General features: G+C 50.4%; 1 protein-coding gene across 1 annotated transcript; it reads right to left on the bottom strand.

Annotated features, from left to right (window-relative positions):
• Window positions 1–26,334, bottom strand: LOC144950077 (pannexin-3-like). The gene is made up of 6 exons (XM_078880085.1): window positions 26,213–26,334; window positions 20,798–20,989; window positions 6,246–6,388; window positions 2,171–2,388; window positions 471–1,207; window positions 1–292 (listed from the first exon to the last, which is right to left on the bottom strand). The coding sequence occupies exons 2-6, from the start codon at window positions 20,976–20,978 to the stop codon at window positions 216–218; spliced, it is 1,356 nt and encodes a 451-aa protein (XP_078736211.1). The 5' UTR covers window positions 20,979–20,989; window positions 26,213–26,334; the 3' UTR covers window positions 1–215.
• Window positions 26,335–27,223: the final 889 nt, after the last annotated feature.

Below are 27,223 nucleotides of genomic sequence, written 5' to 3'. Positions count from 1 at the left end.
TGCTGGCCACCCACCCACCCACCCCCCCCTGGCGTTCACAGGTGCTCGCTAACAGCACTTTCCCCAACAGTCTCTTAAGGCTACGCGGGGGGGACCTTGGTCTTTGTTTTGCGTGCGTGCGACCGCACGTGTATTTAGTGGATGGGTCCACACGCCGCGTGTCCGCAAGGCGGTGACACAGATTCCCCCGGACTTGGAGACCCCCCCTAGGGGTGTCATACGTTCGTGCTCGCCGTGTTCTGATCTTGCTGCCTTTGCCGTAACAACTTATTCCGTATCGAGTCAGTCGGGCCTGCAAAACAAAAAGAGCGTTCAAGCATTTATCCAACACGACCACCGAGCAGGAATGCAGTAACAACCCCACGACCCGTCATTACATTACATTCTTTGCAATGCCAACATTACCAGAAGTCGTTAAAACGACCGCAACCGTACGTAGCCAACCGTGCTAATCCGAGGGTGTTACCCACTGGGCGTCTGCTTCTGTTGCTGCTGCTGCCGCGATGCGCCCTTGGCGTCCTTCGCGACTCGCGCCCCGTCCACCTCGGACGACCCCGGCCCGCCCGCGTTCTCGCCGCCGCCCCGCCTCGACATCTCGAAGCCCGCCAGGATGGTCATGGTGTCCACCAGCGTGTCGACGTCGTAGGCGCTCGGCACGGGGCGCACGCTGCGGAACACCACCAGGCGCTTGTACGACTTCAGCTCGTGGACGTTGGCGCCGAGGAAGAGGAGGATGACCGACAGGTCGCTGGGCAGGCAGCGGCAGGCCCCGGCGCGCGAAGTGCCGCCCCCTCCCCGCACGCCGAGCACCTCGAAGGACGGCAGCATCTCGTAAACGTTGAGGAAGCTGGGGTCGGGCCACCAGAGGCGAGCGACGTTGTAGAACACGAGCGTGGACGCGAGGGCGTACACCGAGATGTTGATGAGGCTGAGCATGTAGAAGACCCGCACCGACGTCAGCTTGCACTGGATGAGGCCCGGGATGTAGCTGTCGTTGGCCAGCAGGCCCGTCTTGATGTTGCAGCTGAACTCGTCGAGGACGGAGCCCACGGCGTGGTAGAAGACCAGGTAGAGGCAGGACAACAGCATGAGCAGCAGCACGAGGAGGTTGCGTGCGACGTAGCGCCACAGGAGCTCCCGCGTGTCGCGCTTGCACGCCAGGTACTTCTCCAGCAGCGGGAACTCAAAGTAGTTCTCGCGGCGAGCCCTGAAGGGGGGGGCGGGGCGGGGGGGGGGGCAACGTGGCGGTTAGCGAGACGGAGACAGGCGGACGTACGGACGCTTGTTGTCCGAACATCCCCACGCGTCTGACTTGTAAACAAATTAACACGTGGTAGGCTTTCACTACCAATATCACGTAAATATATAAATGTGTCGTTGAACCTGCCACCACTCGATACAGCAGCCAACTAGTAAGGGTTGTCACGTAGACAGAACGTGGCCAATTCGTCACTAGTACAGCACTAGTGTGTAGTGTAGTGTATAGTGTAGTGTATAGTGTAGTGTATAGTGTAGTGTATAGTGTAGTGTATAGTGTCGTGTATAGTGTAGTGTATACTGTAGTGTAGTGGTATAGTAGTGTATAGTGTAATATACCAGTACAGCACACCGGTGTGTTGGAGAGCCAAGCCACAACATTTACAATCTGAGTACGACGTTTCGCCAGTAATTACAACCAGCTTCATCAGGCGACAGCCAGATTTGTAGAGAAGTCCGCCTCTGTTATGGAGGTAAACAAATTATTAGGCTCGCGCTGCGTCGTCGGCAGTGGTGCGCAAAGCACAAACATCAACAACAACAAATACCAACGCATTTGTTGGTGATTTTGGTGTAAAACTTGCTGAACCCCACCCACACTGGACATCTGTGAAAAAAGAGCTTCACGGCTCATCAAATTCCTCCCGCAGTCCAAACAAAGATTCCGATTCACTCGCTCGGCAGCGCCTCCTCCACCCCGCTGCCTCGCACGTGTCCACCTCGCCCCCTTCTGGCCGACTCCGCTACGTCTCCCAAGCCCCGCGCGCCTCCCCGACTCACAGCCTCGTGACACGAGAACATCGCCATTACCAAATGCGGCGATTTTTTTTTTAATCTTCACCATCATCATTCTTATCTCAGTCACGCGACGAACAGCCGTTCCCGCGTCACACCCCCGCGCCCCCCGTCGTACCGGTCCACCTCGTCATAGAAGAGATTGTTGGCGTCGTCGGAGCGGGGGCAGCGCTGCACGATGTGCTGCGCCAGGCGCACGCTGCGGTTGTAGCTCTTGTCCAGCTCCTCCATGATGAAGACGATGTCGGACGAGAGCAGGGGCACCATGGCGAAGCGCCAGAACAGCGCGGGCACGTACATGCAGACGGCGATGAGCAGCAGCGCGTAGGGGAACATCTGCGCCGAGACAAACGACAAACAGCGACAGGCGGCCGCTCGCCACGGTGACGTCAACGCGGCGCTTGCGTGCCAGGTTACGTGCACCACCGCCCCCCCCGCCCGGCCCCCAACCGCACCTCAGAGTAGCACGGTTGGCTATGTACGGCGCGAAATAAGTTCAACATACATGCATGAAGCCACGTGAAGTGTCGACGGCTCGCTGCTGCCAGGACGTCACGGCCGATGTGCTGAAGCAATAGCCAATTGGAACATTTTGTTCACGTGACAAACCTTCAAACCTTACTCATCAGCTGTGTTGGGCGGTGATGCCGTGTTAACGGACACATTTATGCGCTCGAACCCAGAAACTTTTTTTTTTTACGAATCGTTCCACTTTCCTTGTTAATCCATCCCCATTCCGATCGATCCCGAACACGTGACCGCTAACTTGTACCTCCCTGTCTGCAGTTCTACTGAATTTCTAATTGCTCGTTTATCGGCTTTCATCATGGAGAATCCAAATTCATTCGGTGATCCTGCCGTGCCATCCCGACGGCGTCATCACCCACGCGGCCACCCCGTCTTCGATGGAATATCAACGCCGGCTTTCGTGTGCCTCTACCCGCGTGGACGTTGAACATTTACGGCAGCGTGACGCTTCGCCGAGTTCACGTCGGTGCCCAGGGAACCGCCGTGGGGCACTCCCCCGTCCCCTCCACGGGGCCATGCGGAGCGCAGAGCGGCGGCGATGATGATGATGATGATCCGCAGAGCGGCGACGACGACGATGATGATGATGATCCGCAGCGGCAGGAGAGTGGGGCTCAGACTCGCCACGGCGAACACAAACCCGTGGAGGCAACGGTGAGGCTGCCCGCTCTGGCCGCCTGGTAACGTCTGTTCCGATGGTAACAGTGCTCTGATGGTAACGTCTGCTTTGATGGTAACGTTTGCTCCGATGGTAACGTCTGCTCTGATGGTAACGTCTGCTCTGATGGTAACGTCTGCTCTGGCCACCTGGTAACGTCTGCTCCGATGGTATCGCCTGCTCTGATGGTAACGGTGCTCTGATGGTAACGGTGCTCTGATGGTAACGTCTGCTCCGATGATAACATCTGCTCTGGCCGCCTGGTAACGTCTGCAGGGCATAACAAAAGAAAATAGTCTTCTGCAAAAAAAACTATCTCTGCGTATCTTCTTCTACGTAGGGCCGATGCGGGTGGACATCAACAGCTATAATTGTACATTGAGTTGGTGGTTGGGCCAGGTAACGGCTATGGAGTACCACCGCCCAAAACTCTGTGAAGCAAAGTACTGGGCAGACTCCAGCTTGTTCAGAATGCAGCTGCTGGAGTGCTTGGGGGCCGTCCATAAATGACGTCACGCGATTTTGGACGATTATTGACCCCCCCCCTCGTCACACGGCGTCACAAAAAGTCAGACCCCCCCACCCCCCCAAATATAACGTCACAAAGCTCTGCCCCCCCCCCCCCGAAAAATAAAACATGCTTCAAATCGCTTTAAACTATTGTCATTGTAGTGCGTATTTAATGTGGCGCTGTACTCTGATGTTGCCTTTTGGCGTCATCTGGTCGAACACCATATGAGACTAGGCTCTAAAGAAAGCTGTCTCTGGTGTGGACCAATCAGTTTCAAAGACAATGCATAAATTATCAGAGTATTCGTCTTGGTTCTTTCGGTAAAGTCACGTAGAAGGAAAACAATAAAATAATAAAAATAAAACATAATAAAATAATTCTCACGACGTTTCGGCCACAACGCAAGCAGCCGTCTTCAGGTGGAGAACAGGTCTGTCAAGTAGACAGAGTCTGACGATGAATCCCTGCAGTCACGAAAGCTTTAAATCGAAATTTATCAGAGTATTGTTTTTTGTTTGCATTTGACTGTAAGTATTGTGGTTAATGTAAGCATGATTCCTTGCAAAAGGTGTCAGTTTTTGTTGCCAGAAAAAAGGGGAAAACCCCTATTAGTATATTTTGATACTGGCAAAGGAGGTCCCATGATGTAGCTTATCAGAGTATGGTTGTTGTTTGCAACGCAGACATGATTCCTTGTAAAAGGTTTCAGTTTGGTGTCTTGACATCTTAACACCCGTTTTGTTGCCAGAAAAAAGGGGAAAAAACCTATTGACACATTTATGTTTATGCGGTCGAACCCAAAAAAACCACTATGGACCTCCTGTATACTAGGCGAGGTAGTGCCCTACGACAGGAGCGTCCCACGACACAAGAGGCCCCACCACACCAGCGCCCTACGACACCAGTGCCCTGCGCTCACCGACAATAAACACGGTTGGCGACATACGGTGCAAAAGAAGTTCAATCTACATTAGGACCCACGACCTCCGCCAGTCTTCTGCCCCTACTGGCAGCTGTTGCGCAACGTTCTGTAGGATGAGACGATGCCGGAACAAACGCACGTGCCGCCCTCTCGTGCATCCAGAAAGAATTGCGGATCGCCCCCAACTCCCACAGTCAGAAAATGAAACTAATCCATAAAAAAACACGTTTCAATTTGCCAGGCAAGTCGTGGATTATCTTGTGAAAATCTAGTGCGGCCAAATATTTTAAACGCGTGACATTTATTCTAAACGTGGGGGGGAAAAACCGGAGGACGCTAAGAGAAATCCACGCGACCACGACGCGAACATGCAAACGGCAAATATATCAGCTTCAGGGTCGGGCTCAAACCGACAACCTCCTGCATACGAAGTGAGGGAGTTAACATTTCGCGACAACAGCGCCATTAACAAACAGGCACACCGCTCAAGCAGAACAGAAATGAACTGGATAGTGATTTGAATGCTTTCAGGGAAAAGCAGGAGCGCGCAGTGGTAACTTCCTCGTTCTCGCCATGGAAGCCGTCAAAGCAGGAACTAACCCACGTGGGGGGGGGGGGGCGAGAGCTGCACGGACGCACGGGGGGCTCCGTACCTTGTGCAGAAAGGGCGTGAACAAAACATGGGCCCCATCGTCATTCTTAACTTGCCAGGGCAGGGACGCCCAACAGCACGCGTCCACATAGGAGCCTTGCGGACGCGTGAACGCAACGGGTGGATAGCAGCTGATCCTCGAGCCTACTCGACACGGGATGTGGTGGGGGTGGAGGGGGTGGGGAGGGTGCACGAGCCAAGCACCGGAATGGATAGGTACAGGAGGGCGGTGGTTGGGCGGGCCGGGTGGGGGGCGATTGTTGTGGGGGTGGGGAGGGAACATACATTGATGCGGATGGAGCGGGTGGACGGGTGGGTTGGGTGGGTGGGTGGGTTGATGGATGGGTAGGTGGGTGGTTTGGTGGATGGGTGGTTTGGTGGATGGGTGGTTTGGTGGATGGGTGGGTTGGTGGATGAGTGGTTGGGTAGGTTGGTGGGTTGGTGGATGGGTGGGTTGGTGGGTTGGTCGGTCGGTGGGTTGGTCGGTCGGTCGGTGGTTTGGTGGATGGGTGGGTTGGTGGATGGGTGGGTTGGTGGGTTGGTGGGTTGGTCGGTCGGTCGGTGGTTTGGTGGATGGGTGGGTTGGTGGATGGGTGGGTTGGTGGTTTTGTGGACGGGTGGGTTGGTCGGTTGGTTGGTGGATGGGTGGGTTGGTGGATGGGTGGGTTGGTGGGTTTGTGGGTTGGTGGTTGGGTGGTTGGTGGTTGGGTGGTTTGGTGGTTGGGTGGTTTGGTGGATGGGTGGTTTGGGCGGGCGGGTTTGGTCGCAATGGACGTGAGCGATGCGTGGAGGGGCAATGACAGGAGGGGCAGGGTGGGGCGGGGGGTGGGAGGGGGGGGTGGAAAAAACACAACAGCACACCACAGCGCAACACACGTGAGTGGCCACCACGCGCGTGGGCGGGCGGCGCGCTCTCAGATACCTTGTGTATCCACAGTGACTGTTGGTGCGGAGTCCCGTCAGGCTCGGTGCCATGGTGGAGCAGTGACGCCCAACAAAACGCATCGGCGTAGATCGCCTGCCGCCATGAGAAGTTTGCTGGGGGAAAGCAGCTGATCTGAGTGCCTGACGGTGACGGGGGGGGGTGGGGAGAGAGGGCGAGGCATGCACATGGTGGGGAGGGGGGAGGTGTGGGGAGTGGGGGACAGAGAGAGAGGAGAGGGGCGATACAGCTGTGCCCCCTCTTGCAGTCATCATCCATGACCTCGAGTTCAAATTTGGCGACTCGCGAAATTTACGACAAAATCGACGGGCGGGCTGGCTGGCGGCCTGCGCACGAGCCAGCCTGGTTTACGCCGCTGTCGAGCGCGTGGTGCGGGCCCGTTGACGAGAACTGGAAACTGAACGGCGTGCGGGGCAATTTGTTCGTAGGAACAGGGATGAGAAAAACGCACGATTCTGTCGCGACCCAGAAACAGAATTGCCACCGAGGGTCCATCGTGCGTAAAGATCGGGAAGGCGGCGGGGTGGGGTGGGGCGAGAACGTGACTGGATGGCGTCGACCGCGATACGGGAGAATCGCGGTGAACAGCGCTTTCGGTGCATGCGTAGCCAGCGAGCTGTGTATATACGAATGTTCACAAACGTCGTACGAACATTACTTTATTACGTGCGTTACCGCGGAAATGAATTAATGTTTTATAATTATTTGCATCGTTTCACAAGAATTTCACAAGAATTTCACGTTACAAGACGTACTGGTTATTAATTTCTCATTGCAGCCTCCAAAAGTGTTTTGGTGAAAATGCCACGATTAATTCGATTCAGCGGTGCACAAATAACGACGCGGCCTTTATCTCTCACACGCAACAAAACTCACACCGAGGGTAATCTGAAGCGATGGCTGGGCACTGAATTGACGAGAGGTTAATGCGCGAAAAAAAAATACTCAAATTAAAATCATAAGGTCACATACCCGACAAGCAATTGTTGAAGAATGTACTCCGTGTGCTAACAAATTAGTGATGCTAATAATGATTTGTTTTTGATAGAGCAACCTTTTACACCGGGGCGTCTCGGCGAGCGCTTTACACGCGATAATCGACTTGCATCACATTTCAAAACATTTTAAAGGGCACCCCCAGGGGTAGCTATCCCCGTGGGCACGAGGCTTCTCAGCATCTGGCCAGCTCACGAGCATTAGCCCCGCCGGTAAGGGGCGACGTTTGCCGCTGTGTGTAGTCCCACTTGGGTGGTAGGGTTAAGTAAATGGACTGGAGGATTGGGCTGCGGTGATATCGGCACACTTAATATAAAGTGGAAACATCAACGATTGTAGTCAACGTTAAACCAAGGGCGAGAATCGCTGCGACGACGCCTGGAGAGTTTCTTCACGATGTCCGTGCGCGACTGCTGTCGACGCGTCGTTGAAAAGCCACCGCCAATTGCGTTGATCACTCCGGAGGCAGAAGCTGTTTGTCGACGAAGCGTTGCGCTATTTGAATCAACGGTGACTACGACGAGTGGACGGAAGGTCGTTGGGCGCGACGACGACTACGACCGCTGCTCACCAGAGGCCGCAGCGCGACCGGCCGTGACGCGACGAAATCGTCGGGTCGAAGTGAACACGCAGACCCGACGTGATTGAGCAGCGTCATGGGAGAACGCAGCGCACCGAGGACGGCCAAACGTGGCTACTGGCCGTCTATCTACAACAAGGGGTGGGGAACGTCCGGCCCGCGGGCCGTATGAGGCCCGCAAAATCATTTGGTCTGGCCCTGCCAAGGCAACCACACAACTCGAAATTCAATAAATCTAGGAGCTTTTTCATAGCAACATAAATGTAATGTTGTATGGCCCGCAAATTATGTTATAAATATCCAAATGGCCTTTGGCAGGAAAAAGGTTCCCCACCCCTGATCTACAGGGTCGTCCATATGCCCTGTGACCCACATTTAATTTCATTCTTTAAAACTTTATATTTTTTTAAGTAAGGTTTAATTTGAACAGAAATTAATATGCAAATGAATAAAAACATGTTATGGGTCAATTAATTGAGGGGGGGGGGGGGGTCACAAGCCACCTGGACCACCTTGTACACAAAAATATTACCTGGGTTCAACGACTAGCTGAGCTGACTACTATTTCCTTTTTTCACCAGGTGAGGCCCACTGCCATATTGGGCCAGTGGGGAGAATTGACGCCGGCTCTCACACCACCAAGAGATAATTTCGTTATACAGTGGTACCTCGGTATACGACGTTAATTCGTTCCAGACGGTAAGACTTATACCGAAAATGACGTAGATACCAAACGAATTTTTCCCATAAGAAATAAAGGGAAAGGAAATAATCCATTCCAGAGTATAAGAAATAATATTTTACGTGGCATATTATACATTAATGGGGTTGTATAAAATAATTTAGACACTACTTATTACTAAAATGCATACATAAATTAAAATAAAAGCATAAATAAATTAAAATGTGTGCGGCGGCGAGGTGTGTGTGTGTGTGCATGGCGGCGAGGTGTGTGTGTGCGTGGCGAGATGTGTGTGTGTGCATGGCGGCGAGGTGTGTGTGTGTGCACGGCGGCGAGGTGTGTGTGTGTGTGTGCATGGCGGCGAGGTGTGTGTGTGCGCGGCGAGGTGTGTGTGTGTGTGTGTGCATGGCGGCGAGGTGTGTGTGTGTGTGCATGGCGGCGAGATGTGTGTGTGTGCACGGCGGCGAGGTGTGTGTGTGTGCATGGCGGCGAGGTGTGTGTGTGTGTGTGTGCATGGCGGCGAGGTGTGTGTGTGTGTGTGTGCATGGCGGCGAGGTGTGTGTGTGTGTGTGCATGGCGGCGAGGTGTGTGTGTGCGCGGCGAGATGTGTGTGTGTGCATGGCGGCGAGGTGTGTGTGTGTGTGTGCATGGCGGCGAGGTGTGTGTGTGTGTGTGCATGGCGGCGAGGTGTGTGTGTGTGTGTGCATGGCGGCGAGGTGTGTGTGTGCGCATGGCGGCGAGGTGTGTGTGTGTGCATGGCGGCGAGGTGTGTGTGCGGGGCGGCGAGGTGTGTATGTGTGCGGGGCGGCGAGGTGTGTGTGTGTGTGTGCGGGGCGGCGAGGTGTGTGTGTGTGTGTGCACGGCGGCGAGGTGTGTGTGTGTGCATGGCGGCGAGGTGTGTGTGCGGGGCGGCGAGGTGTGTATGTGTGCGGGGCGGCGAGGTGTGTGTGTGTGTGTGCGGGGCGGCGAGGTGTGTGTGTGTGTGTGCACGGCGGCGAGGTGTGTGTGTGTGCGGGGCGGAGAGGTGTGTGTATGTAGGAATGTCGAGACGACCAGCCGGCCGGACCGAACCCATCCTGCTCAGCTCAGACAAGCGCCTTGCCAAACCTGCTCGGGAAGAACAGCAGGCGCTCCAGGCGTGGCCTTACATTCACCAATTCACTTGTTTCAATCGCTCCCCTCGCCTTCCTTGCAATAATAGACGTTGCCAAGCCTCTCGGCCACGGCGTCTGGCCGGCTCGGCACGGCAAGGAAGACATGAACTGGACGATCTCTGTGGACTCGAGGGGGCTGGCTGCTACAACTGTGCTGATTGTCCGAGAACCTACGGACAAAGTCGATGTTCAACTTCTTTCGCACCGTACGTAGGCAACCGTGCTAATCGGAGGTGCAGTGTTGAGTCTATGGGCAGTGTTGAGTCTATGGGTAGTGTTGAGTCTATGGGTAGTGTTGAGTCTATGGGTAGTGTTGAGTCTATGGGTAGTGTTGAGTCTATGGGCAGTGTTGAGTCTATGGGCAGTGTTGAGTCTATGGGCAGTGTTGAGTCTATGGGCAGTGTTGAGTCTATGGGTAGTGTTGAGTCTATGGGCAGTGATGAGTCTATGGGCAGTGTTGAGTCTATGGGCAGTGTTGAGTCTATGGGCAGTGTTGAGTCTATGGGCAGTGTTGAGTCTATGGGCAGTGTTGAGTCTATGGGTAGTGTTGAGTCTATGGGCAGTGTTGAGTCTATGGGCAGTGTTGAGTCTATGGGCAGTGTTGAGTCTATGGGCAGTGTTGAGTCCATGGGCATTGTTAGTCTACGGGCAGTATGGACGTATGTTGAACTTCTTTCGCACCTTACGTAACCAACGTTGTGCGAAACCGGAAGTGACCAGCACACAAGTAGGGGGTTGCCACCTGCCCTGGTTTTTTTTCTTTCCCAGGACCATCCCTCGCCGTAGCGTTTGGCTGTCCTGTAAACATTTGTAAGACTTTAAAAGTCCCGGAGGGGAGGGATGATGCACGCGTATAATCCCGCTTTACACACTTGCACACACAATGTGCACGTTTGGGGTGTAACTAATCACCCCAAAGCCCTCCTCGTGACTCAACGGAGCCCTTTGCAAGTCTGGAGCCATGATTCAAATAAAGAGTCAATTCATTCTTTGAACAGTGGTCAAAATATAAAATAAATGCTGACAAACTACATCCACTTCCCATGCCTGCCTTGTGATTCCTATGTTGTACTTGTGGTGCGGAGGGAGGGGGGGACTTGCATCTTGTGACTCGTAGAATAAAAAAATAGAAAATAAGAGTCATGCCTCTTACACCGGAGCATTGCCATAAAAAAATCAAGTCACGTCTCTTCTGGATGCAAGCCTCTGCCAAGTGTACAGCTTGCTTGGCTTTCACTTCCTTCTGCTGCCCTCAATCTTGATCGGCCGGAAACAACCGCTAAACAAAAGTGGTGACTCACAACTTTAAAAAAAATATTTAACTGGCACAGCAATCCACAACAGTTGTGAAAGCGTACGCTTCAACGCAATAGGGGAATTGAAACAACACTCGGGGACCGCGGGTGCAGATTCCGTTTCACCGTTGCGTTTTTAAATCGCTGGCACATTCAACTGTCGAATGACCGTGTAGAGGTGTAGCACAGTTGGCTAAGTGCGGTGTGAAAGAGGTTCAACATACATACATAGATGGGAAGTGTCTTTCACCTTGATCGGTGGGAATGAGCCCGTGGGTGTGGGAAATGTTGTGTCTATCGTTCCTGTCCAGGAGGCTGTCACCAAATCACACGGACTGCCCCCGGATCGCGTCAGAGCTCAGAAGCTAAGCGGTTCTGAGGCTGGGTAGCGGAGGGATGGGTTTAACGCGACGCATGACGGGCGTCACGGGGCTGCGGGACAACGTCGCGGGCAGGAGAGGAAAGTGCAAGAGTAATCAATTCTGGCACCAAGTACAGTCCAATAACCACCCACACCCTGCCCTGTAACCTGCATTGTGTGCGGTGGGGGGGTCCCCTTTTCCTGCAGTAGATTGACAAATGCCCGCAGTTGATCATCATTATTCATCATTTAAATGCTGAGAAGCCACCGTTGAAGTCGTGGGAAAGAAAACCAGTGTGCGCATCACGGGACAACAGTGACGGGACTCATGTACAACCACGTGCCTGGCAGCGGGGGATTTTGAGGAAACCGCACACTCTGCCCACAGACTCTGCCCACAGACTCGACCGATGATTGATAATAGTGGTGGAGTGGCAGCCAAACAGAAGAACAAGTCAAGGCAGCACGTCCACACAAGGGGAAGTAGCCGTGAACACATTACAAGGTCGCACTCATTCCATGCAAAGTGTTTGCCACGATACCTTGCCGATCTCGTCAGGGAGCATAAACCATCACGCCAACTTTTGGCGAGCCATCGAACGGACCGTCACTGCAGATGCGCTTCTGCGGCCGTCTGGAACGCTCTTCCTTCCAATATTAGGAAGCGACTGGAGCTATGCCCTTATAAATAAAAATTTTAATCTCATTTCCTCTGAACTGCTTTTTGTGTTAAGTTTGTTGTTCTTCCCCCGCACCTCCAATTAGCACGGTTGGCTACGTACGGTGCGAAAAAAGTTCAACGTGTGCACGTACGTGCAATGATATGGGCTGGTGAGAAGGTTCCAGCTGGACTTTTACATCGCAGGACTGCAAGTGGTGGTGATCGCTTGGCGAGGCCTTCATCTAGCAGTAGACTGATGATGCTGAATGCAATTACCAGCGAAACGTCGTACTCAAAAATTCTAAATGTTGTGGTTTCACGCTTCAACACACCGGTGGGCTAAAGCAGTGAACTATTTGTCTTTTGTCAACGTGACACTTTTTTACTGATTGGCCGTGTCAGGTGGTGGAGGGTTACGACACATTTAAAAATAACACGATCTAAACCCAAAAACGTTGATTATGAAGACTGACCGTGGCTGACTATGATGACGAACACTACCCCGAACACTATTGTGCGCGTGTCCGATTCGCCAATTCCGCTTCCCAAGCGCCGGATTAGGAGCGTGCATCCCCGTGCCCCGTGACATTCCTGCGACGGGGCACAGTCGCTCGCTCGGGGCACAATTTGCACATTGGGGCACAATCGCACGCTTCGGCAGGGACGTGATGGCCCAAGAAGCTACGTAACAGCTTCTCGCTGCGGCTACCTTCGGTGGAGTTTATTAGCGCTGACATCACAGGACACAGAGGCCTACTTTGTTTAAGTCGGGGGCGAATGTAGCGACGCCGCGCCAATTGCTTTAATTTGTCTAAACGTGCGATTAACGCGGCTTTGCAACGGGCACGGCGAGCTGAGTGTTTTACTGCGGTCGGGCACGAGCGCTTAAACGATGCCACGATGGCGGAACTCCCGTCACTTGCGTGTAAATCTGCGGTTGCTCCCGTTCATCCGTAACGGTCCCAAACGTTGTTCGCAGGCGGTCCAGATTAAAGCGACTTCGCCTGCATCACGGCGGCCAGCAACACCGATGCCGTGATGTGACCACTCGTACAAACTAAAAAATAAAATGGGACGAAAAATTGTGGATGTCTTCTTTCTTTGAAACACCTGTGTGTGTGTGTGGCGTAGCAGTTAGCGTGCTGCTCTAAGAAACCCAGCAACGCGACTTCAACTCCCAACACCGGTGACGATTATCTGAATCGGTCCTGGGCCTCCCTAGGTCGACTTAGCCTCAATAGAGTCCCTTGTGCGGTGTGTAGTAAACATCGCCACTAGGGAGACAAAGGCTGCCGGGCGTGGTGCTGGCCACCCACCCCGTCGTGTGCCGTGCCGGCCTTCATAGGTGCTCGCTAACGGCACTTGTCCCTACATTCTGTTATGGCTATACGGGGGATATTTTTTTTTTCGATTTAAAATGTGTAATCATACATACTGGATCATTTATGGTGAAACCCAATATCGGCATGGGGCGGCCGTAAACCAAGAGCGGATTGATCATTGCTGACGACGGCGGTCGTGACACAACTGGGGTGCGCAGAGAACGATGGAGTACTCTGTGTGGTGTCGGCTAAATAAAGGTCTGGAAAAGACGTGCAGATAACTATTCCACAGTGTCCTTAACTGACCCGGCATGACCGGATCTGCTGACGGCGTGCAGTGCGTTCTGTCATCTTGATTACAAAAGTACAGTGGGGATATAAAGGAGCGCTGTGAAGATTCCCCAACAACTCGAAACTGCCAGCTGGGATTCGAACCGCGCAATTCAAGATCGGGGCGGGTGCAGTGGCGGCGCGGTTAGTCACTACGAAGCTTCGACTGCAACACAAGCAATCATCATCAGTTTGTGTTGCAGTCGAAACGTCGTGAGAATTTTTATTGTTTTATATTTATATTACTTAATTATTTCCCTTCTACGTGACTTTACCAAAAGAACCAAGAATATGAATCCCTGCAGTCACGAAAGCTTTAAATCGAGACCAGTGCTGGATTACACTGGTCACCAAAAAAAACATTTTTTTCTGGCCTGGACTTTTGCAGCTGTTTTAGACTAATTTCAGGGTGCTGATTCCAAATCTGATCAGATTTGCTCTATCACATCTCATTTTTATGCTATCGGTATACCCCATTTTCATTGATTTTACCCGAAATTAACTCTGTCACTTATGATTGCAAGTTGTTGCGAGTCAGTGACTGCTTTAGTGTTAAAATACGGTGCTGTATTTTTAGGATAGTGTGTTTATAATATCATTTTATGTAGATATCCACATTTGTTTAATATTTTTCTTCTGCAGTTTTTATTGAAAATGCAATATCTGATATCTCAAAAACCTGATGTGATAGCCAAAAACGGATGTCACCCCAAAATTACATTAAAACCGTTGGAATACCTTATGCCAGATAAAGTGTGTTGACCAGTGTTATGAATCTTATGCTGGTTCCTCAAGTCATTGGGACACTTTCTCCGGAACCGCTTACACTTGGTGAATGTCATGAATATTCACGGGAGAGCGCATGATGTCACATGCACTCGTGGCATCACCAATATTACCGAGCGCGTGCCGAAGACTGCTCGTGACCGCGAATACGATTAACCGACGCGAGATCAAACGTTCACAGCAATGCCGTCCGTTAACGTGGACGCCAGCGCGTGTTCAATGAGCAGCGACCTCAAGAATGTTCTGCATCACGACACATCTTTTGAAGCAAACCAAATCAAGATCAAACCAATTTGTTTGGTTAACATCGCGCCACGGTGGCGAAATGTTAACTACCTCGCCTGGTTTGCAGGAGGTCGTGGGTTCGTTCCCGACCTTGACGCCTGCTGTACATTTGGAGTTTTCGTGTCTCTCTCTCTCTCCGTGGTGAGATGTTAACTACCTCGCCTGGGATGCAGGAGGTCGTGGGTTCGATTCCGACCCTGACGCCTGCTGCACATTTGGAGTTTTCGTGTCTCTCTCTCTCTCCGTGGTGAGATGTTAACTACCTCGCCTGGTATGCAGGAGGTCGTGGGTTTGATCCCGACCCGGACACCTGCTGCTGTATATTTGGAGTTTGCGTGTCTCTCTCTCTCTCTCCCGTGGTCACGTGGATTTTTCTCAGTCCTCAATTTTTTCCCTCCGCATTTAGAATCAATGTCATGCGTTTAGAGTATTTGGCTGCTGCTGCATTGGCAGTTGTGCATTGGCACAGATAACATAACCATGAATAACACTGATCTTAAAAACAAATATATAATAGGCAACGTTTCGGGCAATGGCCCTTTTTCATGTGCTGTGATCATTGCCGAACACGTCGCCTATTATATATTATTTTACATTTTAGGCCACAAGTATTATTGACGAATGTGTGCGAGTTTTTTTTATTAACACAAAGAAAAGCACCAATTTGAAAATCTCACGGGACCACCGGAGTTAGCATCAGCTTGGGGGAGGCCTTCATCCAGCAGTGGATCGTGGCTGATGACGATGAATATTATACGGCACTAACATCTTTAGGCTCACCGGATGCATCCTGGCAGCATGCCCTACTTGAAACAAATTTGTCAAAAACTACGCTTAATGTTAAGATTACGGCAATTTCACCCAATTGGCTTGTTGAGAATATTCGGGATGCATTGCGGCAGACAGCGCACGCTACTGACGTCAACGCGCGCAGGCAATTTGAGAAAATAAAGCCAACCCGGTCATTTGTGTCCATCATTATGAACCTAATTTACACGCGTTAAAAACTACACGAGACGCTTGCGGGACATCGTTGGCACAACTACCGATTACTGTACGGCGCAATTGTCCGTCTGGGCAACTTGGCAGGATTGGCGTCGCACAGCAAAAGAAGTTTCTCAAGCAACGCCGGCTCTCAAAGCCAACGGTGTTTGCGCTGTACATCGAGGCACGGCTGCGCTGCGTCCTCTCCTCAATGGTCCTTTATTTAACCGGCTAAGAACTCGGAACTCGCATTCACGGGTCCACTCCCGGTACAATAAAGGCTTGGGTCAACACGGACGCACGCTAACTTCACTTCGCTAACTTCCTGTTGCGTTGCCCGGCCCGCTGGTGGTCCTAAGCAGATATAATTTCCGGCTGCTACACGTAAATTACATCACAATTATATGAAATTATTTGGTTCACATGAGACTAATTGCAATTATATTTCTATTATTATTGCAAGTCTAAGCTTTTTTGTTGTTGTTTATTTGAATCTGAGATTGAGCCGAGGCGGTAGTTGGCGCGGGAATAATTTCGCACGATTCCGGGACCCCTTCAGCTACTTGCCGGGAGCGTCCTTCAGCACGTGGAGCGAAACGTCGGACAACGGAATTCACATTGTGAAAGGTGCAAGGACATTTTTAAAAATCGCCGTCAATAAGTTACAACGGTGAAATGCACCTTCATAACGGACGTTTAATATGCGCAGCAACAGTTGCGCAGAGCAGTTTGCAGCGCGAGCCAAAATTGAAAAACACCAATGGCATTCCACTTCTCAAACAAGAGTCACTTTGAATACAAAGGAGCTGTCCGCTGAAGAGATTTACAGTAAACAACGAGTTGGCCGTGCAGACCAAACATTCGTGTTGATACAAACGAATTCAGGCCGTTGCTCATCACTCGGTCAAACTGGTTTTCTTTACAGTTGAACTTGGGGCCTTGTTTCCATGAAATTTCTCAAGCAAACTGGAACCAGACCGATCCGGAGCAGACGCAGCCCAAGCTGCCCGGCTACCCGATGTGAGCACTTGGGTCCATTCAAGGAGGGCCGGAGAGCCCAGAGCGTGAAGAATGACACCTCTCCCCGACCCCTCTCTGCGCCTCTGAGCTCGGGCGACCTCTGAACCGCTCGTAATGCCCCGGCACCCCGCCCTGCCACCGAGAACAATATGCTTGTCACGTGACAAAGTGAACAGTTGTGTACTTAGAGCTGGAACTCGGTGCATTAGGGGAGGGTCCTGTGAAATGTTGCCGCAGTATGGAGACGACAATTTGCTTGCGTAGAATCCCAAACTTGAGCAGTTTGTTTTTCTACATTTAATTGTTTTTATTACCGTAATTTACTTTGCCCCCCCACGCACCTCCAATTAGCACGGTTAGCTACGTAGGGTGCGCAAGAAGTTCAACGTACAAACTTGAAATCATTCAAGGTAGAAAAGAGGAGACCGATCATAGTTGGTGAAACTGTTCATCAGAAAAGATAAGAAAAAAACTTATCAGGCCCCATGGTGAAAAGTTCCATACGCCAAATCTAATTTTCCACGATCGCTTCGGTCTCTATTTATGAACAAGGGCTATTGTCTGACGTGTTCCCTATTAAAAACATTTTTATTTTGAGGCCACATTGTTCTTGACAATCACTGGCCACCGATATCGGCCGCGGCTGGGAACAGAACTCAGATTTCTGAATTCATAGCTCAGTGCGTTTCAACCACTGTGCCCAATGCTTACCGCAGACAATCAACTAATGCAGCAGTCAATTTAAAAAATACAACTCGTTTTTCTGTCGGATGCATTATGGCCATGGAATATGCTACGGTTCAAGAGCAATCACACTCAAAATGACCGCACATCGAATCCAATTTTCCCTTTAACACGGTGACTGGGAAGGAATGGCTTTTTCGACCTCAGAGAGAGATGCAATGTTTGTGAACTTATTAAATCTGACACCGTATTGAATGTCAAGGCAGTCTGCATAAATTGGATAGCAACCGACACTATTTGTAGTGGGGCCCTCTTTCGAAATTAGCAGTCACCCCCGAGGGGGATTCACCGTACATCACAAACACGGTGGTAACCGTACATGGACAGCGATCGCTACACGGCTGGGGCTGTATTAGGCCACGGTTGTTTTTTTGAACAATTCTATTTCAATCCGTTTGCTCGTCCGTTATCTGGCGCGTTTTTTTTGCGCACGAGCCAGTCCCGATTTGTACTCATCCACTGCTGGATGAGAGCCTCCCCCCCCTACCCACTCCATCCCACGCCTTGCAGACTGCAATGGAAATGTAACCACACCTCACCAAATGCGACCTGGTGAAGATGGATGGGGGAGTGCAAAACTTGCCCTGCCACTGCTCGCAATGCCTATTATCCCACCTGTCCATTGTGCATAGTGGCCATCCCATCCAAGCACTATCCAAGCTTGACCCTGTATGTATGTTGAACTTCTTCTGCACCGTATGTAGCCAATCGTGCGAAAGCAAACTAAACGCAAAAATAATTTGCAAGGAAATTAGTTTTCAATCTAGATGATTTACAAGTGCATAGCACTTGAGAATCCAGTCTTTAAACTGATTTCTTTTCACTTGCGTAGGCTGGCTGTGTAAGATTGTGTGCCTTTTACATTATTTGCATTCCTTTGATGGTTCTATTTGTAAACGGGTTTTGTTCAATTTGTTTTCGTTAGCCGTTTGTTTAGGGTTGGGTTATTTTATGCAAAGCACAGCGAGGCCTTGCGTAAATTCTCGGCGTGTAAAATTACGGGTCTCTGTGTGAACCTGTGGGTCTCTGTGCGAGTCCACGGGTCTCTGTGCGAGTCTATGTCTGTTGAACTTCTTTCGCACCGTACGTAGCCAACCATGCTCATCGGAGGTGTGGGGGAGAGACAACAAAGTAAACACGGAAAGCCTCGGTGCTGTGAGACTGCAAATGCCTGCGTGCCACCTGGACTCTAGAGTACATTTTTTATTAAATCCTCCCCATGTCTGTGAACCTGTTTGACCGGTGCAAAAGGACTCGTTCAGTTCCACCTAACAAACTCCCCTCTTAAACAACAGCGAAAGTACCTAATATGTTATTTTATGCAAAGGCTTTCATGACCAATATTATGATTCCGAATTAGTTTATTTCGTGCAGTAATATAAATCTATAACTCTTCGCCATCCGGACATAGCCAATCAAATTAAGTTGTAACGTCACTTTCCACATTTTTGTGTTGGATTAGTCACCAGTAAGTGATCTTTGGAAGTAATAAATTGTTCCTGTTATCCAAGCACTTTGCAAAGATAAGAGGGGCGACCATGGTGGGGAGATGTTAACCACCACGCCTGGTATGCAGGAGGTCGTGGGTTCGATCCCGACCCTGACGCCTGCTGTATATTTGAAGTTTGCGTGTCTCTCTCTCATCATCATCATCATCATCACGGTGGCTAAGAGATGTTAACTACCTCGCCTGGTATGCAGGAGGTCGTGGGATCGATCCCGACCCTGACGCCTGCTGTATATTTGGAGTTTGCGTGTCTCTCTCCCCGTGGTCGCGTGGATTTTTCTCCAAGTCCTCCGGTTTTTCCCTCTACATTTAGAATTGACTTGCGTTTTAGAGTATTTGCCTGTTAGAAATGTCCACGCGATAAGCCACTTTGTTGAGTGGTCATCTGTGGCGAGGTCGCTTCTGAAAAAAAATACATTGGCTCAGTGGGCCTTACCTGGTAAAATTAAAGAATTAAATAATAGTTAGATTTGAGTTAAGGGGTAATCCGGATGTAGCAGAAAATGCATCCTATTGTCCGTGTTAACCCCTTCAAGTAAACGGGGTAATTTTCCGTAAATAGGATCCACCAATAACACAGATTACCACGGCAAAGAGGAGGTTGACCGTTTCACTCATTTATACTTCCAGTGCTGCGTTTAACTGTGCGTCAACAAGCACGGTATTCACAGTATTAATTCCACAGACGACGGGAGACAATAACAGCCCCGTTGCGTGCATAGACACGTTGTAGATTTTTGTTTGTAATCATAGCCGCCTGCGAGTGAATGTCGTTCAGGACTCATTACCGTCTTGCGTATTTATAGGCTAGTTTAGGGTTTCGCCACAGGTGAAAGACGGCCTCCCCATGTCCTGTGAGGAGCATTTGACCATACTTCACCACGCTGGTCAATGCGGGTTGGTGAAGGTGGAGTGGAGTACTACAGAACAAAAATGGATCCTCCAGCACTGCAATGTATTTACACCTGACTACGCATGTACGCTGAACTTCTTTCGCACCCTACGTAGCCGACCGTGCTAATCGGATCGGTGCGCATGTTGGTCACCCATCCAAGCAATTAAGCAGGCTCAAATCTGCTTAGCTTCTGAGATCAGCTGCATTCTGAAATGGTGTTTTCCATCGGCAAACGGGAGGGGACTGGGGTCCCTTCGAAGCAACGGGCTCCTTGGCACGCGTCCCAAGTGCCACTGAATATATCCGGCACAGCCCACGACATCATATTGCAGCAGCATCAGCAGCGGCGGCTGCCTTTCAATAATTTATACCGAAGCAATTGAGCAGAGTTATGTCATTAATAATTTAAGGCAAACTGATGGCAACAGAGGCATGCCAATTTATCAAAAGGAGGCATGCAGGGCCTGACCAATGTTTTACACAGTGACACAGACATGTTACAAAAATGCCTGAGTTTCAACACGAATAGTAGGACAAAGGCAAAGGTGCTGCCCAGCAGTTTCTTACTCATCCCCACTGCTCACAGAAATGCCTCCACGAGAAGCAGCTCTACAAGTCCACCATACAGAGTATTTGGTCTACTCTTCCATCCGCTGGCCAGAGGTCTCTGAAGAGGTGGCAACACCCACACTTTACGCCACCACTAGCTGCATAGCCATCGACCAACTGCGATGCACCCATTTACACCGCTGGATGGACCGACGCGGGGGTGGGGGATTATTTAAGAAGCTTTGCGTCGTAGAACCGGCGAACCTGTGGATCGCAAGCGCGGTGCGCCGACTGTGACAGCACCCGGGCAGCATCTCTACAACACCAGCGATGGATAAGGACGGTGAGAGCGAACGTCGTGGCGACAACGAAAGCCTTACCGATGGAGATCTCCTGTGCGAAGGCGAGCGAGATGAGCATGAGCGGCAGGCCAACCGTGATGAACTTGAGGAGGCGGTCGGCAGGCAGCTCGAGACGCAGGCCCTTGAACCTGGCGTCAGCCGAGTCCTTGAGCAGCGAGTCCGAGAAGATGTACTCTGCGGCGGCCGCCGCGATCGACATTGCTGGTGGTGCTGCAGCGGAAGTTAAACGACAACGGGTGAGTTGCAGAGCGTCAACAATGGGCACAGCTCACAAGGGTTAGGTCCCCACCCCGATGCCTGTATATTTGGAGTTCGCAGGTCTCTCTCTTACCATGGTCAAGTGGATTTTTCTCCGGGTCGTCTGGTTTTTCCCTCCACATTTAGAATCAACATGCATTTAGGGTGTTTAGCTGCTACATATTTCCACGTAAGCCACTTTGTTGAGCTACCAGGTCGCTTCTGAAACAAAGCTATATAGCTCAGTGGGCCTTATCTGGTAAAAAAAACATATATAGTCTTGTTTTAGTTAAGTTTACATGCCGTTGGTTCATGTAACCAGGGCTTCAGCCAGATTCAACACCGTGCGTATTGTTTAAATTATTTTAAAAATTTAATAATTACCCCCCCCTCCACTCCCAAAAAATAAGATTTAATCAAATGCAGAGAAAAGGAAATCGTTACATGCCTCCTGACCACAACCATCTCCGTCAAATTCAATATCACAGACCAGGATATTAACGATCGTAGGAATATTTTTTCCACAATCTCAAACGTGCGGTAAACTCTAATGCAGCGTTCGTCATTGCAAGGCCCGCGGGCCACTGGCAGCCCCAGGTGGCCCTAAGTGCGGCCCCCGAGAAATCACCTCCCATCATCATCCTACTGCTGTCAAACCTCAATAGTTTAAAATGTGGAGTGGCCCTCACACCGATGTCTTATCAGCAAAAGTGGCCCCACTCTGAAAATTAGTGAAGAACACTGCTCTAACGCCTAACCGGAAATTGGTAAAAAAATAAATTATTCCATTTTATGGCTGTTAAAACGCAATGGTGAGCATTTTATTATGTTTTTTTTTACTTAACTACAGCACTTTTACTTGGTGCCTTAGGGTCAAAATTATTTGTTTAGAGATTGTTTCGTTTTTTCGCTACTGAATTTGCACCCTAAAAATGCCATCCCAAGTCTCCTTCGCAAACAAAACCTCCCTCTTCAATGAACTCTGCAGACACATGCAGAGCCCTCTTGCGGGTCGTTGTGGTCATTGGACCATACTTCACCACGTTGTGTACATAAAACCCATAAACACACGCCGTGGATACAAGAGTTATCAGCATCTAAGTCTCGTAACGCAAATCGCCTATGGCCAACAAAAACACATTGGACGCGCTACATTTTTCTTCACAAATGCCTAAGTGCTGTGGCTTGTCAAAACGTGCCTGGACCGCAGAGGATGATACATTGGAAGTGGGTTATTATTACTACAGTACAGGATGCCTACACTTAGAAACAAACGTTACATTTACTGAGCTGCTATGCATGTCATTCTGGACCCAAGTTGTTGAATCTGGATCGTGGTTATCAATGCTATCACTCAACTATATTTTTGTTTACTATTTCTTTTTATCTTACCAGGCAAGGCCCACTAAGTTACGTAGCTCTTTTTCAGACACGACCTGGCCACAAATGATAGCTCAGCGAAGTGGCTTATCGCGTGGAAATTTAAAGCAGCCAAATCCTCTAAACGCACATTTCTAAATGTGGAGGGAAAAATCGGAGGACTCGGGAGAAAAATCCACGTGACCACGGGGAGAACACACAAACTCTAAATATACAGGCGTTAGGGTCGGCATCGAACCCACGGCTTCCTGTACACCAGGGCAAGGTAGGTAACATCTCGCCACCGCACCGTCTACTAACTTACTCCACTATTTACAACAGTACATAACAAAATTCCCCTCTGGGCTATATAGGCGAGCATGTAAAGCAGGGGTGGGGAACCTTTTTTCTGCCAAGGGCCATTTGGATATTAATATCATCATTCGCGGGACATACAAAATTATCAACTGAAAAATTCGCCCGTTATATTTGGCCAAACATTTCATTAACTCACCCCTAATGCGATGGCTGGAACTGCTTCTCTTTGGTGAGGCGTGTGATGTTAGCTGGTATTGATGATGTTGTTGCTACTCGCAACTGCTTTTCCAGGGCCACACCAAATGATTTTGCGGGCCTCATACGGCCCGCGGGCCAGACGTTCCCCACCCCTGATGTAAAGGAACTGCAGTACAGTAGTACAGACGAAGGGCAGCATGTCTGATAAGATGCTAATCAGAGAATGCAGCTGTGTCATGGGTGTTGTGCGTGAAGTGGAACTGCATCTGGTGACGGTGTCATAAAAACACGGCAACCGAAAAGCAAGATGAAGCCACTTCAACGTTCTAAGCTCTTAGTGGATCAATGACCCTTTGACGGAGTTGTGGAGTTGCGAGGTGAAGAGGAGGGATGGGAATTATCTGTGATGATGAATGGAGCTTAAGAAGACATGGACCTGCCCTTGTGCTGAAATTAGGTTAAGCTTAAGAATGGCTCATTTACTGTACTGTTCATAGCAACAGTTGATTTACAACTGCAGCACGCACACATATCAACAATCTTAATCAAGAGAACAAAACATTGCTAAATAACCGTGTGCAATGTCGCAAGCGCGTGTACTGCAGTACGACATGAAACTATCAGAGGAAGATTAACTTTGTCACGAAAGTACTATGCTCATGTATATACTCCTCAGGTATAAAATCTACGCTCAAAACGTTCTGCCCTTTCCCCAATGACACATCACAAACGTAAACGGTGTTTCAAACGTTATTGGCCAACCAGCATTGCAACTCGGCGACTAATTTCATCGACAACATTAACGGCAGAATTATAGCAATTCCACTATGTACATCGAAATCAGTGGCCCTTAAAATTGACTGCAGGCTGCACCGCCTTTGGTTCTGAATCGTTAAAACAGTGTATACTACTAATACATACACACACGAGTTTGATGAAACAAAGTAGTTGTACTTCTAAGCCAATGCTTAATTTGTGTTTTCGATTATTTACCTTCAAAAAAAAATCCGGCCACGTCTCGCACCCCCAGAAAGGGGCATCTCTCGCACGCCCAGGTCAAGAAACCACTGATCTCAATAAACTCAAGCCTCCTATAAATCTTAATTTGAAGCTAACACATTCCTGCGGAGGGAGCTGGTAGGAACGTTGGGTTGCTCGGTCAATGGCCAGGGTCAACGGCGGCGTGGTGTATTCCGCAAATATGCCCGACTGTGAGGGCGGGCACAAGCCGGCGTGAGTAGGTTAAACGTTGAGTTTTATAAGGGCACCACGGGGTGACCAGCCCCTCCCCAACCAGCCCCTCCCCAACCAGCCCCACCCCACCCACCGCCCACCCAGCCCTATCCTCCCCACCCAGCCCCTCCCCACCCTCCCCACCCAGCCCATTCCATTCACCATTCCATCCTTTTCCCATGGATACAAACATTTTAACCTCCGGCAACAAGACTATGAAGTTTACTCGATTACTAAAAGCCTCACAAAGTCTCACGACTGGTGTGTTTTTTTTTACAGGAGGGTATTGTGCGCAATTGGGATGCTTACTTAGCCACTGATATTAATGAATGTTCGTTTTCTTTTGGGAAGCAGCTGGATAACCTGGAGAAAAGCCCATCATCACGAATACGAGTGGACAATACAAATGTGTCTCTTTGGTTATTTCGGTAAAGTCACGTAGAAATAAAAAAAGATAAATTAACTAATAGCATACGACGTTTCGATTGCAACACAAGCAATCATCATCAGGTACAAATGAAAGATAAAACAACCCGAGTAAACTTTAATACCAATTAGTTTTTTACACGGACATTCACTCGGTTACCACCGACTACATTAACTTTGTCACATTTTGGAAGCTCAGCTGTGTTGAGCCTGGCGAGTGCCTGGATGGGAGGTATCCTGGGGCATACCCAGACATGGGAAATTTTGGGCCAGTGAAGAGAGCCATATCATCGTAATGGATTACTGAATCAATCTGTCCAGTTCTTTTGAGTGTGAGCTGCTGCGGTCTGCTTTAGAGTCGGTGTTCCTAAAGAATTCCCCAAACTTTCCACCAACATTCCAAGTTCTCAACAAAAACGGAAGTGAATCAGCATCCCAAAGCAGCAGCAGGAGCGGTGAATTAACGAGTTTATGAGACTCTGCAAGTGTTTTACCCAGTAAATAAAGGACACCCGTATGAATTTAAACGTTATTATTGCTAATTATTCATTTGAAATACATCTACTTCCAACTTACACCCGATTGCTAAAGTACAATTACGCGAAAAAGTCGCTGTAACACATCATACACACACCTCAAGATATCTAGACGATCGCTATTCAACTTGTGACACCGACAACAATAAGAAATCGATCTGTCATGGAAACCAATAATCACCGATCATCCGGTTTATTAGACGCACACCTACCCCGTTCCTTCGACTGTATATTAACGCAATAATATTTTGACCAACTCAAGCAGTCTGAGTTGTCGATGGCTCTCTTACTATCGCGAATGTCTCAAGAATTGTAACGCAGTCATCACCACCATCCACCATCTCTCACTTCCTTCCCTAAAAAGCCAACAAACTGCCCGTTGCTGCTGCTACAGGGCCAAGAAGCCCCATCACCTCCTACCCAATTGCCATCAAGACGACTTAAAACGTCTCACCTTTATACAACACGGCGTCGCAAGAGCTGGATAAATCGTTAGATAATTTTAAAAAATACTTAGCAAACAAATGTTTAAGCCCCTTTGCTGTTTTCCGATCGAAACGGGATCTATACAATTGGCGACTCAGCGAACCGTGAAGTCGATCATCATTGGGCCGGTAAAGTCACGTAGGTAGAAAACTAATCGATCACGACGTTTCGATCGCAACACAAGCAAACCGTCATCAGGAAGGGAACAACCACAACCACAACACAAAAACTGCTGAAGCAGACCGCGTCCCAGTTCGCCACCGTCAAATTGTTTATAATATCGGGCCGTGAATGGGGTCTTTGTATCGATGCCGACAACAGTTGGGCAAAATGTTGCATCGATTAAGATTGTTGTTGTTGTTGTTGCCCGTCACGTTCGATTGAGAAATTAGAACTTCGAACCCGCCACCCCCCCCACCCCAAACAAACTTTATACATTCTCAACTTTAAACCATGGCCCACATCGCCAATGACCAACGCGTTACAGTAACACCAACACACCACCACAACAGTCGCCTTGTCACTGTACCGTACTGTGTGCTGGCTGAACGCCGTGGTCCAGCCAAGTTCGAACTCGCTGCGCTGGCTGTGACCGAGGGGTGGCGAGAGTGGGGAGAGAGAGAGAGAGAGCTGTCATTACCGTGTGGCTGGGAGCCGCGTTAGAGATGACCGCCCGCCACCCACATGGCCGCCTCCACCACCGCCTCCTCCACCGCCGCTCTGCTGCTGCTGCCACTGCCGCTGCAGCTGCGGCATGGGGAGGCAGCAGGACGGGGGGGGGGGCTTACTGAGGGGAGGGGCTTACTGGGGGGAGGGGCTTACTGAGGGGAGGGGCTTACTGGGGGGAGGGGCCTCACTGGGGGGAGGGGGTGTGCCTGACGAGGGCGGAACTACTGCCGGAGGATACGCAGGTGGGGTGAGGGGTGGGGGTGAGAGGGAGGGTGAGAGATGGGGTGGGGAGTGAGAGAGGGGGTGGGGGTGAGAGAGGGGGTGGGGGTGAGAGGGAGGGTGGGGGTGGGTGAGAGGTGGAGTGAGAGGTGGGGTGAGAGGGGGGGTGAGAGATGGGGTGGGGGGTGAGAGTGCGGGTGAGAGGGAGGGTGGGGGTGAGAGAGGGGGTGAGAGAGGGGCTGGGGATGAGAGTGGGTGGGTGAGAGGGTGGTGAAAGGGGGGGTGAGGGGGATGGGGGTGAGAGAGGGAGGGTGGGGGTGAGAGAGGGGGGTGAGTAGAAGAGGAGGGGTGAGAGTGGGGGGGAGGTGAGAGAGGGGGGTGAGAAGGAAGAGGAGGGGTGGGGGGGGTGAGGTAGGGGGTGAGTGAGAGGGGAGGGGGCCACGAGGCTTTTCACACGGAAGCCGACGTGAAATGTTTTTTTCTTCAAATGATGATGATTTCGTTTGACCCGAAAGGTGAGAGTTGTTGCGAGACTGACCACTGGGGGAGTCTCATTCGTAAGGGTGGGTGAGTGGGTGGATGAGTGGGTGGGTGAGTGGGTGGATGAGTGGGTGGGTGAGTGGGTGGATGAGTGGGTGAGTGAGTGGGTGGATGAGTGGGTGGGTGAGTGGGTGGATGAGTGGATGGGTGAGTGGGTGGTTTCGTGGGTGAGTGGGTGGGTGGGTGACTCGTTGGATAAATTATTGAATGAGTAGAAGGATGG

This window comes from Lampetra fluviatilis, chromosome 56 (assembly GCF_964198595.1).
Source record: "Lampetra fluviatilis chromosome 56, kcLamFluv1.1, whole genome shotgun sequence".
Lineage (NCBI taxonomy): Eukaryota > Metazoa > Chordata > Hyperoartia > Petromyzontiformes > Petromyzontidae > Lampetra > Lampetra fluviatilis.
Note: the sequence above shows the minus strand (reverse complement) of the source record. Positions and strands in the feature narration are given on the sequence as shown.

What these genes read in the sequence shown, in the direction of transcription:
- LOC144950077 (XM_078880085.1), bottom strand. Translation starts at nt 20,978, where the DNA reads ATGTCGATCGCGGCGGCCGCCGCAGAGTACATCTTCTCGGACTCGCTG. An exon ending in AGTCACTGTGGATACACAAG is followed by an intron (nt 2,389 to 6,245) that starts GTATCTGAGAGC and finishes GTCTCGGCGCAG; the next exon opens with ATGTTCCCCTACGCGCTGCT. An exon ending in TTCTATGACGAGGTGGACCG is followed by an intron (nt 1,208 to 2,170) that starts GTACGACGGGGG and finishes CCCCCCCTTCAG; the next exon opens with GGCTCGCCGCGAGAACTACT.